Consider the following 19,230-nt stretch of genomic DNA (forward strand, 5'->3'; position numbering starts at 1 on the left):
AGCAAACTGTCCTGATGCCTACATTTCAAATGAACGGCTCTCCCCAAACCTAGCTTGGAAAGTTCCATCTGTTTCCTAAGCTGATGAGCAGTCTTTCTTCAAAACCCTGGCTGCCTCTCCCCTGGCATTTTGTAACCACAGTCCGCAAGAGGAACTCTAAAATACACTAGAGAAGACGACCCGCGATTTTCAAGCTGATGTAACAACTAACCACAGTATCTAACTGAAGAGTTTCAGTTAGATGAAGGAGGGTTTTAAGAACTTATCCAGGGAGGAAGATACAAAACTGTGCAAGCAGAGGCTTGAGGTGGCCGGCCAAGGTGCACCCGGCACCCTTTTTCCTCCCCGGACTCATGAGTCTGAAAGATGTTACTGACCTCTCTCTCTTTAGGGACTGGCTCTTGTGACCATGGGTGGGTGGCAAGTCCAAAATCTGCAAGCAGGCCAGCAGGCTGGACACCCAGGGAGCAGATGCGGGCTGGTCCAAAGGGCGTCTGTACCCACAATGCCCTCTCCCGGCGAGGCCGGTCTTTTTTCTGTTAAGGCTTTCAACTGACTGACTGCGGCCCATTCCTGCCATACAGGGCAATCTGCTGTAGTCAATATTAGTCTCTTCCTCAAAACGAGACATTTTAGAGTAAATGTCTGACCAGTTGTCTGGGTCTCGTGGCCCAGACAAGCTGACACACAAAGTCACCTGCTCCAGGGGTGTGCACCAACCAACACAAACAAGTTCCAATGCAATAGGGACACCTCTGCCCAGCCTCACGTTCTCCTGCGCTTGGCCTCCCATGCATGGTCTGGCTGGCCCCTCTGTCCCCTCCTTGGGTCTCGCACAGCAGTTTGGCTCTTCATGACACTTTTCAGTGTGCCATCAACTGCAGAGTGTCCACAGATGTTTTGTCACTTGCCTGAGGGGACGCAGCTGGGAAGGGGCAGAGCTGACATTTGCACACAGACCTTCTGAGGTAGAAATCCAAGTTCAGACCCTGTTCAGGCTGCTTACATCCAAAATAAGCCCATCATGTTAGAGGGGCTTGTGGGCAAACTTAAAGATGTTTTTAGAGTTAAATATAAAAGGTGAGCCAACAAAAGGAAAACACTTTGAAAAAGAAGCATGAAGGAAGCACAGGGCAGATACAAGCCCCAAAGGTGGTGCCCAGAGGACAGAGGCTGGGAGCGTGCCGGCCTAGATGGACACCTCCTGGGTGAGCAGTAAAGAGTTAACTTGTCCTGAATCCCCCTCCTTCTCACGGAGGGGGGGGGGATGGCCCCAAGATAATTAATTAGAAGACACTGAAGGTTTTTGTTTTCTTTTTTTCCTCTAAAACCAAAAGAGCGGAAATCCAGGACTTTTTGAGCTCAGTGAGGGAACAAAACCCATTCATCAGTTCCATCCATAGGGTCAGTCAAAGGCTCTTCATTCCCAAGTGAGAGTCAGCTCTACCCCACAACCTGAAACCTGACCTGTGAGCGTGGCTGCCACCCAGCCAGGGACTGCTGTTCCCAGTGACGCCAAGCCGGACACAAAGGCTGCATGAGAGTCAGAGCTCTGAGCTGGCACTTAGACCACGCCCCAGCAGTGGGGATCACAGCAGTGCAAAATCACAATGGCTAGCAATTAGGGACACTCACTAGCTGGCAGACACCATGGCAAACACTTCACAACCCAACACCACAACCCCCAACTGATACACTCTATCATTACCCTTACTTCATAGACAGGAGACTGGAGAACAGAGAGGTTAAGTGACTTGCCCCAGGTAACAAAGCCCGTGCAGGCTGCACCAGCACTCATACACTGTGGTCGGACTCAAGAGCTCCTATGTGTACGCCATGGCTACACATAAGTCCTTGTCATGAAGTCCTTTCTAGACATCATTCCCTGTGATCCTCGAGACAGAGACTCGGGCTCCGGCCTGGCTCCAGCCTGGCTCCAGCACTTACAGGTGAAGAAACCGGAGCTTTACGAGGTGAGGGTGCCCCAGGGCAACTGTAGGAAGTGGCAGAGATTCATTCCGACTTGGGGGAGCCCAGGGATGGGGTACCCTCAAGCATCCCTGATATGGGTGCTCTGGGACCCCACTTTGAAGACACTGCCCTCCATCATTCTGCCTCTGGCAAGCAGACTATGAAGCTGTGTGCCAAATTTAGCGTGTTTTTGTAGGGTTCACCAAGCTAAGAATGGTCTTTATATCTTTAAATGGTTGGGGGAAAAAATCCAAAGAACACTGTTTCACAGTGTAAAGATTACATGAAATTCAAATGTCAGTGCCCCTAGGTGAGGTCTGATTGGAACACAGTCAAGTTCATTCACTGACATATGAGGCTGCTCCTCTTTTGCAACAGCAGGGTTGAGTAGCTGCAACAGAGGCCATGTGGCCTGTAAGACGGGAAGTATTTACTGTTTGGCCCTTTACAGAAAAAGTCTGCAGAGCCTGGTCTAGTCCACCCACCCCACCAGCCAATGCAGGAATCCTCATTACAGCTTCCCTCCCTCTGGCCTCTGCTCTCACAGCTCCAGCAAGTGGGGAGCTCACCGCCAGACAAGGAAGCCAGTTCTACCTTTGAAAGGAGGTAGGGACAGCTATCGGTGCTGCTGTTGTAACATCGCACTTTACCCTCCCGGACTCGTGGAATCAGTTCTATCATTACCCGACAATGGCCCTCAGTTTCTCTTTCCTCCAGTACCAACCCTGCCCTGTCCTCACCTGTCCCCTCAGCTGTCCCTCACCGGTCCTCTGGGTCATGGAGAATGGTGCGCTGCTGCAGCACAGATGAGGGCGTGGGGATGCAGAGGGAATGTGACAGGTGGGAACAGAACCAGGCTTCCTGCCTCCCAGGCTGGTGGTCCCCGGACAACGCTGCTTGGGTGTCAAGGTTTTTCTTTTATAAAGTTTGTTTATTTATTTTTAGAGAGCAGGGAAGGGAGGGAGAAAGAGGTAGAGAGAAACACTGATGTTAGAGAGAAACACCAATGGGTTATGTTCTGTACACGCCCTGACAGGGGACCGAAACCACGACCGAGGCATGTGCCCTGACCAGGAATGGAACTAGCAAGCTTCTGGTTTGCAGGACAACACCCAACCTACTAAGGTGCACTGGCCAGGGCTTGAGTGTCCAGTTTGGTTTCCAGCTCAACACTCCCAAAATGGTGCCCCAGAGGGCCTGAGGTATTCTCTTTGCAGTGGACATCTGTGTGGTCTCTTGTCTAGGATTCCATCCTGTGGCTCTGTAGCGTGGCTTTGGTGGCCCCAAGGGCAGCTCTCCCTGAGTTTTCCCCACCTCCCATCCACCCCAGGGCTCATCCTTAGGCTCTGATCACATCCAGCTACCCCCGCCACAGCTACTGGGGGTTGGTCCCCAGGGCTGCGCATATTTACGGTCTGCTGGTTTGCAGCTTGCTTTCCTGAGTCAGCTGGGTCTCTGGCCCAAAGAGCCTGGGGTGAGCTGATGGCTAGAAATGGATTGGTGAGTTATCTTCTAACGTTTGTCTATAAAATGTGGCCAGTAAGATATGTCCTCATCAAATAATACTGTGAAAGGGTTTTGAAATTCTTGGAAGAAGACAGCTGTGTCAAAACTGCCTGGTACTAATTCTCTGGGATGCTTTCAGCCACAGGTTGCTGCCCCGGGGAAGCGCCCCTGCTCACAGGTAAAGGTGAGTGACCTGGAGACGTGCCAGAGCCACGAATGCACCGCAGCCTGGAACAGAACAGTAACTGTGGCTCTCAGGGGGGAGGGGGGCTGCGGTAAATTTCACCTAAGCATTGGTCTGTCTGCCAGAGGCAGCATGGTGAGGGTGCAAGAGAGGAGCAGGGCTTGCAGCCAGAGAAGCCTGTGACCTTGGGACTCACCAGGGGCTCTGACCCTGATGAGCTGTGAAACCTTCCCTAAGAGATGGCCATATATCTTGTAGGGTCACTGGGAAGAGTCCTACCTAGGAGACAAGTAAGGCCCCTGGCATGTGATATTTGCTCAGAAACTGTTACTTGCCTTCCCTCCTACTAGGGGCCAGGCCTCATACTAGATACCAAGGGTAAATAAGGTTCAGCCCTCGCTCTCAGGAAGTCCAGTCGTGCTGGGGAGACGCACTGGCATGAGACGCACTTGCACGTGACTAACATAATGGGACAGTGCCCTATTCGTGAGATAGTGACAGAAGAGCTACTGTTTGCACACACTGGCAATCAGCCAGGCACTCTCCAGGAAGTATCTCACTTTATTCTCACAGCCACCGTGAGGGGCAGATGCTGTCAGAAACACCATTCCACCGAGAAGGAGGTGGAAGCTCAGAGCCCAGAGGTAGGCAGTGAGGGAGCTCGAGGAGCTGGGGGAATCTGAGAGCACAAAAGCAATGGTTCGACCCAAAGGGGTTGGGGCCAGAGAACCCAGGGAGGAGGTGGCGATGCCCGGGGCTTTGAAGGACGCTCACAGGAGCAGGCCAAGCCGCAGCACCAGAACTCTGTGAATGACACCCCTAATGGACATAGAAACCACTGAACTGGCTCAGGGATGCCATTCTGTGGGGCTCTACTCTCAACAGGGTGGGTCGGCAGGCTTGAGAAGAGATTATTTTACTCCTGCAGCTTACAGAAACATAGGCAGCTAATACTAGGCCATCAATAATCAAAGACAACAGTGGTACCTCTGCTTCTTCATCTAAAAGAAAAAATTCGGAATCCTGATTGAGTTAATGAGGGCATTAACTCGAAAGGCAGATAGTCTTCATTTACTTTTACTTTTAGAGCCTCTTCTGCTTTGGTTCAGATCTCAGTGGCTCTGGGGAGTTCATCTCAGCTTTCCTATCATTTCACTGGGGTCCTGGGTGAGTCACACTCTCTAGCTCCCCCTCTCTGGGTCTCAGTCTCCTGTGTAAATTGAAGGTGATGAGCTGGAACAGAGGTTTTCAATTGTGTGGTTTCCAACCCTGTGGAACTAGTTGGAAATACCAATCCTAGGGCTCCCCCTCAGACCTGTGGAGTAGGAAACTCTGGGGGTAGGGCCCTGCTTCCCGGTCTTTACAAGACTTCCAAGGGCTTTAGATGAGAATCCTGGGTTAGAAGAGCCCCAGGGCAAGGGCCATTCCAGCAGTAACACTTGGTTCCTGCTCTAAGATATGATTAAGTAGCATTGTCTAAGGACAGAGTATTTCTTGTCCAAGGCAGGCAACCCTTCAGGGTAAGAAGTGAAGCTTTTTTTTTGACCATCTGAGGCCCAGAGTCCAGAGGAGTTTTTCCAGAAGGCCTCTGGAATATGTGGCTGGCTTGGACAGATTGGTCCTCACCTGAGAAAAGGTTCATTTATTTTTTATTTAAAAAAATGTTTTTACATTACAAACTATTTTAATTTAAAAAATTTATTTATTTATTTTTAGAGGGGAAGGGAAGGAGAGAGGAGAGAAATATCACTGTATGGTTGCCTCTTGTGCATCCCCTGCTGGGAACTGGCCTGCAACCCAGGCATGTGCCCTGACTGGGAATCAAACCAGCAATGCTTTGTTTCACAGGCCCGTGCTCGATCCACTGAGCTACACCAGCCAGGGCCGGTTCATTTATTTTTTAGAGAGAGGAGAGGGGGGAGAGGACAGAGGGAGAGAGAAACACCATTTGTTTGCCTCCTGTATGATCCCCGACTGGGGATCAAACCCACAGCCTAGCTATGTGCCCTGATGGGGAATCAAACCCACAACCTTTTGGTGTACGGGGTGAGACTCCAACCAACTGAGGAAACCTGGCAAAGGCTAGATTTTTTTTTTAAGTAGTAAGTCTCAAACTTGGCATGTGATGAAAGCAGTCGTATCTAGTTGGGGAAACAAAGATGAAAGAAGAGCTGCCTTCTTTTTTCAGCTCCAAAACAATGACTCATTGGGGTGTGTGCGCTCTATGTACGGGGAGAGGGGTGGGGTGGGGGTGGTCCTGAGAAGGCAGGTCCCCCAGTCCCTGGTCCAGGAGCTTCCTGGTGTGTAAATCCTACTGCCACACCCCTTTTGGACAGATCTGATTACAAAACTTCAGAAGAGCCCCTAACAGCCACGGTGGTGATTACAACACAGCTGGTCGACAGAATTAAGTTAGGTTTGGCTTTCAAAACAGTAAGCATGGAAAGAAGGTCTTGTCTATAAGACCGAATTTTCCCAGTCTGGATTTCTGGCTAAAACCCATCAAAAAGGTGGAGAGAGAATTTCACTCAACAGCCTGCGGTTTCCTGAGGCAAGGAGGCACAGCCAGGCTATTCCTGGATCAGGGTTAGCTGTTTGGGCCCTGTGGTCCACGGCCCTCCCACGGTGCGCGCGGGAGTAAGGACCCGTGAGTCCCAGCCACTTGCAGGGACTCCGAGCCTTACTTGTGGCATCTCAGTAACAATAACAATAAATATTACCTCTTTCTTTTATATGGCATTGGCAACGTGCCAGGCACTGTTGTAACTACTTTACATTTATTAACGAGTTGACTCGTCACAACAACCTCATGGAGATTGGGACCATTATTACCCCCTAATTACAGGTAAGGGAATCCAGGCACAGAGAGGTAACGTCACAGAACTAGTAAGCCTCTTGTCAACAGGGCACAAGGGAGTCAGCAGACCTGGGCCCTGAGTAAGCCTCAGAGTGTCTGGGGCCAAAGTGCTCAGCTGTTCCATCTACTGAGGAATGAGGGAGGCATGATTGGGTGGTTTCTAATCTATGATCATGTCCAGCTCAGACTGTCGGCGACTCTGTGTTGAGCTGATGCTGGCGGGTGAGGGCTGCCAGTGAAGGTACGTCCTCAGACCTTGGTCGCCAAGACTGGCCGCCTCGTCGAGCGGGTTCCCAGTGTCTCGCCCGGGCCCAGGGGAGGCGGGGCTGCCAAGCACTGCCCTCCACCCATCAAGTCGCCGCCTAGACGCTAAGCCCTCGTCTAGGTCCTGGGAGAATAGACTTCTAGCCCTTCTCAGGTAACCATGTCTGGACAGCCCACCGAGTCGAGAAAGAGAGGGCAAGAGCCCAGGCGGCGCGACCCGAGTTGAGGAGGCGATGACGAAGACAGTCGAGCAACCAGGTGACTGCACAACCACGTAGTCCCTTTAACCCTCTAAACTTTCTCCCTGGATTCGCGACCCCAGCAGCCGCACACTGGCTGACAAACGGGTGTACCCACCCCCTCTCTTTATCTATTGGTTACCGTACGCACCCATCACAAGCAGAGGCTTTGTAATGGATCACTGGCTTTGTCAATCAAGATGGGGCGGGGAACTGGGCGGGGCTAGACGCTGGAGAGACGCGCCAGCTTCGTTCCCCCCTCCCTTCCTCCTCTCAGATGCGCGACTGGGGACCTCCGGCGCCCGGAGGGGTTTAAGGCTGGACGCGGAGCCCTGCGGCATGGCTGGGCGAGGTTCCGGGGACTCACCTATGCGCTGTCCCACTGGAGAGCTGAAAGGGTTCCCCAGAAGAAAATCCATCGCCGCGGCTGCCAGTGCCACCAATCCGTGGTATCAGCTGACAGCAACCGCCAGCAGCGCCGACCCGTCACGTGACGTGTCGGAAGGTCCGCGAGGAGGTGCCGGTGGGGGCGGAGCTGAGGGAGTCTGGAACTTGACCACAGGCCCCGCCCCTGACGTGGTTGCTAACTCACCCTCGGCGGACGTCACGCACTACCTAGGGCAGTAGGGAGTCTGGGGGCGTGGGCCTCTTTAAGCCACGCCCTCGAGTTTTAAAAAAAAGTTCAGGGGCGTGGCCTGACGATCTTGTAACACACCTGGAAAACCGGGTCTCATACCAGATGAGTTGGGTAAGGTTACAGAGCATGCTCAGAGTACAGCTCTGGTTTTTAAACGTCTTAGCCCTTGAGACCTCACTGTGAGTACACACCCACCCCGGGGTAGACATCCTCTCTGGCCTGGTGTCGCCCTGCCCTGATAGGACTCTTCCTATATGAGGTCGAGGTCTCCCAGCTGCAACCTGAGTTCTGGTTGCAGCCCAGATTCACTTATCTCAAATAGGAGTCAGGTGCCAGGAGTTTGAGCTCCCTTGACTGAAGGCCAGTTTGAGGAGTTGCAGTTTGGGACGGGTTAGAGCTCAGGGTAGCAGAAAGCACACAGATGTCGCGAGTGGTGCCAGTAATTTACTGTGTGTTTCAAACAGCTTTTCATTTTCTCTGCATACTGGAATTAGATCAAGGGCTCTCAACATTTCTTTTAGGTCTCAGGCTCTTTTGAGAATTTGAAGCCACAGCCTTTCTGAAGAGAAAAGGCAGAGATACAGCATAATTTTAGGGAGTTTCTGGGGGCCCTGAAGTACAGCCGTTGACCCCAAGTTAAGACTTAAGGCTCTCAAAGGCCTTCCCCGGCTTTGTAATTCTATCTTCGTCAACCTTTCTCTCTGGGAAACATTAGATGTCTGATCTGTTGGTTATGTTTTTTTTTCCCTACTAAAGCCTCCAAAGGATACAATAACCACTGCTTTGGTAGTTTGGGGCTTTAGTATTTATCGATCATGTTGTTTGTGATCCTTAAATTTCAAAGACTAGTAGTAAATAGACTGTGCACAAATGTATGATGATGGAAAATAGCCTAATTATAACTTAATCACTTCCGTGTGTTAACCTGTTTCACAGACGTCAACCTTTAAGGGCTGATGCCTTTATGGTCCAGTATAAAAGTTTTATGGAAGTCATGTACTGCTGTGCTTTGGAAGTGTCTTAATAATGCACGTAAGACTTGTATAAATGCCCCCACCCCCACTAGTCTAGATGCTCCTTGAGGGCTGGGATACTATGTCTAGTTTGCTCCCCACTGTTGTCTAGCACAGTAACCAACATGAAAATTTAAATCATTTTCAATAATGCTACTTGGACTATAAGGGGAGGATGTATATTTAAAATGAGCTTCATGTCAGATACCACCCATATTTTTCTTCATTTAAGAATACTGCTTGGTCATATGGAGTATATTTAGGATGAACGTCCTTTGGATTCTTCCATTAGTTGGTGTGGGATTTATCACAAGTTCTTGCCTTCCTGCATCGCTCTGGTTTAAAGTGATTATGGGCAGAATATCTTGGCTTTACTGCCAAGAATAATCAGCCATAAGGTTTACCCATCATAGGAAAAAAGCAGAAAGAACTCATCCCCCCCACCCCCCAAAAAGGGAGTGGAATCATATCTAATTATGTAAACAGAACACTACATAGCTTTTCTTTTAACAATGATTTTATTTTTTAGAGAGCGGGGGAGGGAGGGAGGCAGAGAAACATTGATTGGTTGCCTCTTGCATGTGCCCCAACTGGGGACCGGGCCGCAACCAGGCCTGTGCCCTGACTGGGAATCGAACTGGTGACCTTTTGCCTTGCTGGATGACACCCAACCAACTGAGCCACACTAGTCAGGGCTGCAAAGCTTTTCAGTTAGATGAGGAAATGTGTGAATTTTGTCAGCACAATAGATAGGAACATAAATGGCAGATATTGAAAGCCTTTTAATTTTTAAGTGTTTTAGCAATATTAATATCAAATGCCTTTATGAAGGTAACAATGTTTAGGTCCCTTAAGACTGATATACTGTGTAAATGTAATACAATCTATTACACCCTTTAAGTACTGTTAGGCAAAAGTTAAGACACTTTGCCTCTGAAGTTCAAAGATAATAGTATGACAAATGAAGCCTGTATCATAAAATCCAGCTAGAAAAGGACATTTGAACAGTGAAAAATTCTGTTTTGCTACAATCACATTTGCCCAGTACTCTAGATGATACTGTAGGATTCTGATGAGTTACACACATAGTTTAACTCTGAAAGTGCCCGTGGGGTTGTCTGTCCCGGTGTGCTTGTTCTGGCTTTGCAATTTACTAGCTGTGTGACCTTAGGAAAAGAAATTTTCTTTTTCTTTTTTTAAGTTACAGATTTTTTTAAAGTACTACCATTACACAATTTAAATAATTTTTAAACAATTTAAATTGTTTAAAAACAATTTAAGTTTTTTAAAATTTATTTATCTTTAGAGGGGAAGGGAAGGAGAGAGGGAGAGAAATATCAATGTATGGTTGCCTCTCGTGCGTCCCCTGCTGGGAACTGGCCTGCAACCCAGGCATGTGTCCTGAATGGGAATCGAACGGCAAACCTCTGGTTTGCAGGCCCACTGAGTCCACTGAGCCACACCAGCCAGGGCAGGAAAAGTAATTTTCTGCATCTGCCTCCTCATTTGTAAAGGGAAATAATACTCATAAGACTTTGGGGAGGATTAACTGAGATAAAAAATATGCAAATTATTCTCTGTAATAGTCATTCAGCAATATGATGGTTTCTTTCTTGCTGCCTCTCCATAAGAAATTAGAGCCTTTCAATCATAATATTTCACTACTTATGACTATTAACAACTTATGTTTGCATCAAAATTTTTACACCTTGAAAGGTCAAATGCCCATATATTAAATTTTCACAGTATTATTAAACATTCATGTCAGTGTGGCTGGCTGCTGGCTTCAAGACAGGGAAGTGACATTAATAGTATTTTACAGATGGGACTTTGGTACCTATACAGATTATAGGTACCAAACTGTGTCTTATCCAATGTCACCACATCAGGACAGGACTGGAATAGCATAAAATAAAATGTGTTTAAGCACATGAGGCAGATGTGAACCTTACACAAGACTGGTATTTTCTTGAGTTAGGAGAACACAGTAATGTTCATACAATTTTATTTGCTAATGAACAGAGCTATACTTATCAGAGTCACTCGGTTTGTAATCTGCAAAAGAGAGAGCAGGAGGGACTCCACAATGTCAAAGTTAATAGAAACAGAGCAAGATGTATGCTAGGAAAATGGCTAAGATCAGAACCTGATCTCTATTCCAGATGGTTTTTCTGTTGAAGAAAGTTAGGTTCGCAGAGTGTGGAAAACAGGTTTTACACTTTCAGAGCAACTTTGGTTGGCAGCAGGGAAAAGATAGCTGAGACTGGACATAAATATTAAAAATGTGATTTTTTTTAATAATATAAGTACAAAACTTTATTTCTTTATACAATTGTAATGGAATTTGGATCAAACCTCTAGGATTTATTTAAAAAAAATAAAACGATATAAAAACTGCAAGAAGGTCTGAATCCAAAGGTTTTCCCTCTAATAGTACCAAATACCACAAGGTACGGATTATTATACAAATGTGTACAAATTTTAAATACAAATACAATAGGATTGGACTTGAAAGGAAAACAGAAAAAGCAGGTCCTCGCAGGATCTCCTGAATGACAAGGGCAGGACTGACTTCCGTCCATGCAGATCCCGCCTTCTGGGCCCCTGTGTCAAACAGGGAACTCCCATGGGTGCGGATGAGACATGGCACAGGTTCTCACACACGGAATGAAAACAAGACTTCTGGTTCTTGATTTTCGATCCCAAACATTCCCGCTTCCTTCTGCTTCCCAGTTAAATCTCAAAACTGCTCAACTCAAAACTGAGTTGAGAAAGGCAGTTGGCAGCCAGAACACCATTAAGAAACAAAGCCCCGTGACCACAGGGGAGGGGAGAAAGGAAAAAGTTACACAGGGCGCTGCCCTGTCCTCACACCCCCACGCTCAGGCGGCGGAGCTCCATCCAGCTGGGGAAGAAGCAGTCACCTCCGTGCTGGTGCCTGGCAGGGAAGATCACTTGTTCAACACCAGCCCTTCTGAAGGGTTCAACTCTCTTCTTTGGAACTAGGAAGCAAAAGTCTGGTTCTTTGGAAATAAGGGGAGCTGGGAATGGAAACATTCCTTTTTATTTTACTTTCTTGACATTATTCAATTATAAAGAATTAGTATCCTGACATAATGATTCCTTTCTGAGACACAAAACCTTAAAATGCAGATGATTTGGAGCTGTCAGAGGAGGTCAGGGGAAGGAAGGGAGGAAAAAATAACACATCCGTATCTTCCACATGCTGCTGCTGGTGGAGGCTTTTGTTATTAAATTATATATACAGAAATTTACAGGATAAATTAAAATCTAAGATTTTAAAGAGTTAAATACACATAATTAAAACGCACATTCACACGCGCACATAAATAAACCTACATGAGAATCAACTACTTTTTTTTTTTGCAATTCACTTATGTGTGGAATGCAGAACATGGTGTATCTGCCCACCAGGGGAGCCAGTAAGATGAACCCAAGAATCCTGCTGGGCAAAGTTCATCTTCCACAGTCACCAAGCAACTAAGCGGAACCTGTGAGGACTTGGTGGCTAAGTGAACACTGCCAATGGAAGATACCAGCTCTTTGTTCTGGAGGCAAAGACTTGGGACCAGCTCACAACATATAAGCCACCAGCATCGACAGCTTCACGCTCTTCAAGGTGTTTATACTGTCAGGGCTTGCAGAGCTATTTGGCCCCTACTGAGGCTGCCAATGATCGCAACACATCTTGAGACATGGACGCCTGTACAGCGGGGAGTGGAATGAACCCCCCACTAGGTTCACCTAAGCCATTGCAATAACTCTAAGATGGGAATGATTTTATCACCTCCCACCTAAGACACTTCAAGCTGAAAGGTTTTGCACTTTTAGTCAACTGACATCTTCCCATAATCTTAACCACTACATCTCAGACTGTGAGACAGGTAAGGCAAATGGTCGGTGATGGGTCTGGAGGTACCACTGAGCTTGGAAAGAAAATCACATTTGAGCTGTCCAGAAAGAGATGCACTTGGCACCCAGAACGAGCCCCCAGCCCCCAAGTTACACTGATTTTTAAGGCAGATTTATCCACCACAGGAGAAAAAATCCTAAGCCCATATTCATGCCAAGGCTTCCTCTTGGCTAAACCTTAGTCATTTCATAAGATTATTAAAAACAAAATAGTTACAGTCCTATGTATATATTGTACATTATATATATATATATATGTATATGTATATAAAAATTTAAAACCTACACCCAGCGGCCGGCGGAGAGATCTGGAACAGTCCCACACACACACCAGCAACGGGGGAGGACGAGGTTCCCGCCCCAGGATTCTCTGCTGTCACAGTCCAGGCATGATGTAAGCAATGTTGTCTAGTGTGTTTGACTGCAAAACAAGGGGGGAAGGTTCAGTGGAAGGGTCCCAAACCCTGTTCCCTGGCACATGCTTCTCTGTTCAGGAGAGAGAGAAGGAAGAAAAACCAGAGTCTGAGAGCACGGGGAGAATGCAGATGGCACCCTGCTGTCTGTCGTGCTAGTTTTTCTGCTCACTTCGCCCACTGATCCCAGTAAAAAAGAGGCAGAAGGCTCCTGCACTTTCTTTACATGTAGGAGAACAAACAGGAAACACAGGCGCTGCAGTACTTCAAGGGCTAGAGCGTTTTCTCCACCGGACTGTTTAGCTTCCCTGGAAGCACGGCACGCATTCTGCAGGCCAGTACCTCGTCCTGGGCCGAACCATGAATGCAGCCTGTGGGCTAGATGCTGGGGAGCCTTACGAGCTTGTGCCTGACAAACTTTTTTTTTTTTTTTTTTAAATTTATTTATTTATTTTTAGAGAGAAGGGAAGGGAAAGAGAAAGAATGGGAAACATCAATGTGTGGCTGCCTCTCATGCGCCCTCTAGTGGGGACCTGGCCTACAACCCAGGCATGGGCCCTGACCAGGAATTGAACCGGGGACCCTTTGCTTCACAGGCCCATGCTCAATCCACTGAGCTACACCAGCCAGGGCCTGACAAACTTTAAGACAGGGTCTCTCTGGCTCCCAAGGACTCTGGCCCCCCAAGTCCAAGGAAAACAAGCAAAACTCACCAAGACCTGTTTGGGACAGCCATTCAGCTCAGGTAGTTGTGTGGTCAGACACGCCAAGGGGCCAAGGGCACAGATAATGGAATCCAGAAGCACTGACAAACTGCCGGACACAGCCACCATACCCTGAAAGGGAGAGCGTTAGAAGGAGTCGGTTGTAACTGGAAACCCACGCCCGATGTTCCCTTCGCGCGTGGTTGACTTCCTCACATTCTGAGTCTGAAGCAGTTCTAGGAAACTTGCAGCAGAAATGGAAGGTAACTCTGTAGGTTGTTTAAAAAGAAAACTTTTACATCAGTCCCAGGTTTCTTTTCTACACTTCTTACACATCTCACCCTCTGTGACCTTGGGTTAGTCATGAAAAGTAGAACACCACCTACCCTTAGGAATAGTAACAATGCCTTGCCTACTCGGGACAGCCGCAGGGAAGGTTTCTGGAGACCAGGTATGCAAAAGTAGTTTTCTTACGAAGGCCTCAAATACAGCACAAACGCGACAACTGTGGGACTGCTACAGCCTCACACATTAACATTTAATGTAAACTGCACATACTTCTCCATGTATGTGGCAAGAAGTGGTATCATGCACTGATGGCATCACTTTTCTAAGTTGCTCTGTTCATTCTTGAAAAGTAGAAAATGGACTTCTGCCAAGATGGAGGTGTAGGTGGAAACACTTTGTGTCCTCACACGACCAAATCTGAAAACAACAGTTTTAACAACAATAAACGCAACCAAACAACACAGAAAATCGACAATAGGGAGTCCGAAAACAACAAAATGCTCAGCTAAACCAGTGAGAGGGGTGAAGCCAGCAGCGGAGCGGGTCGGGCAAAAAAGATTCCCCGACCTGGGAGGTGCACAGGCAGCCGAGGGCACAGATCCCAGGTGCGGGCTAGCTACGGGCAGACTCGGAAGAGGCGCGGCTGGCTGTGGTCGGTCGTGCATTTGCACGCAGATAAACCAGTGAAGAGGCCAGCATTGAGACCATGCGGTGCAAGGCGGCAGGCTCGCACATTTGCGCTCAGATAAACAGGTGGGGGGCGAGCAGTGAGATGGACCAGGCGAGCGGAGAGGAATGCCATTGCTCCCTCTCTGACCTTGCCCCCACATACAGCGTCACAAACCAGCGACCTGGGCAGCCCCGCCCTAAGGCGCCTAAGGCGCCTCTCCTTCATATGTAATAGGCACAAACAGATCAAAACATGGCTCAAGAACAACTCAGAGCCCCAGAGCCAATAAATCTAAGCGATGAAGAAATAGCCAAACTTTCAGATGCACAGTTCAAAACACTGGTGATCAGGATGCTCACAGAACTGGTTGATTTTAGTCACAAATTAGAGGAACATATGAAGGCTAAACTAATTGAAATGAATGGTAATGCACAGGAAACCAATAGTAATGGAAAGGAAACTGGGACTCAAATCAAGGGAGTGGACTGGAAAGAGGAAAAAAATGACCAAACAGAAAAGGATGAAGAAACAAGAATTCAAAAAAATGAGGAGAGGCTTAAGAACCTCTAGGACATCTTTAAACACTCCAACACTCTGAATTATAGGGGTACCAGAAGGGAAAGAGGAACAGTCACGAGTGGAAACCTTATTGGAACAAATAATAAAAGAGAACTTCCCCATTCTAGCAAAGGAAATAGACTTCCAGGAAATCCAGGAAGCTCAGAGAGTCCCAAAGAAGTTGGACCCAAGAAGGAACACACCAAGGCACACCATAATTATATTAGCCAAGATTAAAATGAAGGAGAGAATCCTAGAAGCAGCAAGAGCTAAGGGGACTGTCATCTACAAAGGAGTTCCCATCAGACTGTCAGCGGATTTCTCAAAAGAAACCTTATAGGCAAGAAGGGGCTGGAAAGAAGTATTCCAAATCATGAAAACCAAAGACCTACAACCAAGATTGCTCTATCCAGCAAAACTTTCATTTAGAATGGAAGGACAGATAAAGTGCTTCTCAGATAAGAGCAAATTCAAGGAGTTCATCATCACCAAGCCCTTATTATATGAAATGTTAAAGGGACTTACCTAAGAAAAAGAAGATAAAAAAGATGAACAGTGAAAGGACAGCAAACTCACAGTTATCTACAACCACACCTAAAACAAAAGCAAACTAAGGACAGCTAGATCAGGAGTGAACCACAGAAATAAAGATCTCAAGGAGGGTTAGCAACAGGGGAGTGGGAGGAGAAGGGGGGAGAAGGTACAGAAAATAAGTAGCATAGACGGTAGATAGAAAATAGATAGGGAGAGGGTAAGAATAGTAGGGGAAATACAGAATCTAATGAACTTGAGACACGTGTTCATGAACTAAAGGGGGGGAATGGTGGGGAAGGGGTGTGCAGGGTGGAGGGGAACGGAGGGGGGAATAGAACAAATGTAATGGCATAATCAATAAAATTTTTTAAAAAGTAGAAAATGTGGTTCCTTTCAAATTTTAACATCTTATACAATTCACACTGTCTATATGTCTGTGATTCAAAGAGGTAAGAAGTCGCTTCACCAGGAAGTGCTGTGAGCCTCGGTCACTTCGGGAGGCCGCACAGCAGAGTCCTGCAGAGAATGAGCTCTGTGTCAGGACTGCTGGGGCCGGGGGTGGGCTAGTTCGTCACCAACTCTGTGCTGGGGTGAGCTGCTCACTCTGCTGCCCCTGCAGACTAGACCACTCACGGCATCTGTAGCCCAGGGGGGATGAAGTGAGATAATAGGTAGGAGGTACCTGTGCCTGGAACATGGTACGTGCTCAAAAGTATCAGTAATTTTTACTATTAACCAACACCTTCATCTTCGGGATGGCACTTCTGGCTGCCTGTTAGGTCTCCCATTTGGATATTTCTCAATCTTGACATGCTGTAATGAGAACTACCCCTCCTTTCTACTGAAGTCACCACCACTCCTACCCCCACCTAGTCTCCAGGCCTTGCTCTCACCCCCTTCTGGTGTCTCCTTCCTCCCACTGCCAGGGGTAGCACTACGGGGAGGGGTTGAGAGCAGGGACCTTGAGCCACAAATTCCAGCCTCTGTTTCAGCCCCCAGAGGCTGAACTTCAGATCTAGTTCATTAAACCTCTCTAAGTTTCTGCTGCTGCTTTTTTCTTCTATACAACAGGAGGATCAAAGACTCTGCCTCACAAGGCTGCAGTGTGAATTAATGAAAGGATCCATATGAAGCACTCTGGAGCAAAGCTGGCAGAGTAACCACTCGAAGAAGATGAGCTATTGGTAATATTACTCTGTTACTTTTGCCTTACAGTTAATTGTAGCCAGTATTTTATGTCTGACTCTCCTGACAGACAATAAGCAACCTGAGGGCAGGAACTACGTCCTATTCTTTTTCACAGCCTCCCAGTAACTACTGGTGTTTCACATACAGTAAGCTCTTAAATAACACTTACTGGATTAATTCAAACCTTTGTTGTATCTAGACAAGACTATGGTTACAGCTTCTCCCCAGTTCTGGTCCCTTTTCACTCAGTCTGAACAGAAGCTATTCTCAGAGAAAACCAAACGAGAGCTCTGATCACATCCCTCCCCCTCGACACCCCTGCAGCCTCTGAGCTGCAAAGTGCAGACACCCCACGATGCCCACTAAGACCTTCTGTAGTTTGGGCTGTAGCCTTGCTATTCAGCCTTCCTGTACCTATGCACTGGATGGCCCAGCTTTTCATCATTTTAGCAGTAAAACCCACTTTCAAATAAAGCCTTATGCAGACCCCAATACCTAAAAGAGCTACAAGATCTGGTTACAGGGGAGTGGGCTCCTTCCTGGACCTCCTTCAACCCATTTTGCAGAAGACCCCAAGGCTGAGCAGCAGACGTGCAGGGCTCCCCAGGTCTGCAAGGCCTCTCGCTAACACTTCCAAGGGACAAACTCCAGCCCAAGGCAAAGAGCGCCTCCCAGTACGTCACCTCTCCAACCCCCTAACTCGTTTGTCCTCCATCACTGCTCTGCCCCAGCTGTCACTGTGTCACATTTCATTAGGCTCAGGTACTCGATTTTTAAGTGAGCAAAGTGTGTAAAATTGCTGTTTGACAAGTGCAGTATGTAACTGCAGATGGCATATAAGTGAACATGAATTATTTTGAAAGACATCCATTTTGATGTACATTAGGGAAAAAAACAATATCACACTCACGATATTTAGGATTTCATTGTGAAAACATGAATGAATTTATTTTCATAAACATATAAAGTAAGTAATAGTTTAAGTGGTACACAAAAATTGCAAAATTGTGAGGATACATGCAAATGCTAAAGTCTTGGAAAAAGAGGAGCAGAGGGGAAAGGGGCAATGACTGCTAACGCATGTGGGGTTTCTTTTGGGGAAAATGAAGATGTTCTGGAATTCACAATTCGGTGAATATACTAAAACCCACTAAATCCTACATTTAAATAACTGCATTTTATGATATGTGAATTACACCTTAATAAGACGTATAAACAAAGAAGACTAGAGATTCTGCAAAATTCCCTTTTTTGGTTACCTTGTATATGGACCTCACAGCAACTGCTCCAAGAAGCTGGCTTCTTTTAATTTGCTGACTATTCTCCCTTTGTAACCAGACTGCATTTTCTGATGACAGCAAATAACAAGGAAGCTATTCAGATTTTCTGTTGCCTCGAGGCTTTGGAATAATGCCTTGTACTCATAAATACTTGCTAAACTAAATGGAACTATGATGAAAAATCTGGAATATGGGTGGTGCATAAAACAAATAATTTTAAATCCTAACTTTTTAGGAAATGTAAGAATATATAAATATGAAAAATGACTAAGGACTTCAGAATATTTTATTCTGGAAATATCTGTATCCATTTAAACATCAGCCTACATGACAGTACTCTAGTTGTTCTTATGTATTGAGACTAGACTATTGTTATAACTGCTCAATTTCTGAAACTACCTAAAGAACTTACTTACATACAACTTCATCTCTTGTGGCCACTGGCATTTCATTTGTTGACTAATAATTCGACTTTTACATAGAAGCAAATAAATGGTCTTATATTCCTACACTGGTTTTCAGCTTAAAATGGCTTTGGTAGTTTAGACTGATTTCTTTACTGAAATGTCCTATTAGAACCCAGTGGAAAATTGAAATACTATGCTGCTGAGTTAGCCAAGGGGGCAATACAATTACAAATGAAATATGGTAATAGAAATGGAACATGACAGCTTGGCAGGTTAAGTGACTTTGCAGCTTAAAAGGACAAAGATCACCCCAGGGCACACTGCACTGTGTAATTCAAGTACAGAGCAGAGTATGAAGAGCTTGAGAACCTCAACTTCCCTATTTGCTACCAATTTGCACAAAAGTAGAGTAACTCTTAATCCTCTATACATTCTAAGTTGTCTGCTCAAAATCTTGCTGGAAATGTGCAGGAAAACCCAAAATGTCTTAGAAGTACAAGTATCAAAACGTCCATGGGATTTGTACTTGGTTTTTCCATTGCATTAAAAAAAATAAGTTTAAAGGGTTATATATCAATCATATT

General features: G+C 46.6%; 2 protein-coding genes across 9 annotated transcripts in view; both read right to left on the reverse strand.

Annotated features, from left to right (window-relative positions):
* Positions 1-7,535, reverse strand: part of TOM1 (target of myb1 membrane trafficking protein) — a 39,236-nt gene extending 31,701 nt beyond the window's left edge. For 2 of the 4 annotated variants that reach the window (XM_037160081.2, XM_037160080.2), the window contains exon 1: positions 7,389-7,535. In XM_037160081.2, the coding sequence (XP_037015976.2) occupies positions 7,389-7,440 (52 nt within the window). In that variant the 5' untranslated portion in view covers positions 7,441-7,535. Of the gene's footprint in view, positions 1-377; positions 470-7,388 lie in introns of those variants that run through there. The other 2 variants (XM_037160082.2, XM_037160083.2) reach the window with 2 other exon arrangements.
* A 3,410-nt stretch (positions 7,536-10,945) lies between these two features.
* The window catches only part of HMGXB4 (HMG-box containing 4), a 32,825-nt gene continuing 24,540 nt past the window's right edge, over positions 10,946-19,230 (reverse strand). For all 5 annotated transcript variants that reach the window (XM_037160075.2, XM_037160079.2, XM_053662254.1 and 2 more), the window contains 2 exons: positions 13,731-13,853; positions 10,946-13,025 (listed from right to left, as the gene is read on the reverse strand). In XM_037160075.2, the coding sequence (XP_037015970.2) occupies positions 12,981-13,025; positions 13,731-13,853 (168 nt within the window). In that variant the 3' untranslated portion in view covers positions 10,946-12,980. The remainder of the gene's footprint in view (positions 13,026-13,730; positions 13,854-19,230) is intronic.

The sequence above is a fragment of the Artibeus jamaicensis genome, unplaced genomic scaffold (assembly GCF_021234435.1).
Source record: "Artibeus jamaicensis isolate MK-2021 breed Jamaican fruit bat unplaced genomic scaffold, CSHL_Jam_final contig_233, whole genome shotgun sequence".
Lineage (NCBI taxonomy): Eukaryota > Metazoa > Chordata > Mammalia > Chiroptera > Phyllostomidae > Artibeus > Artibeus jamaicensis.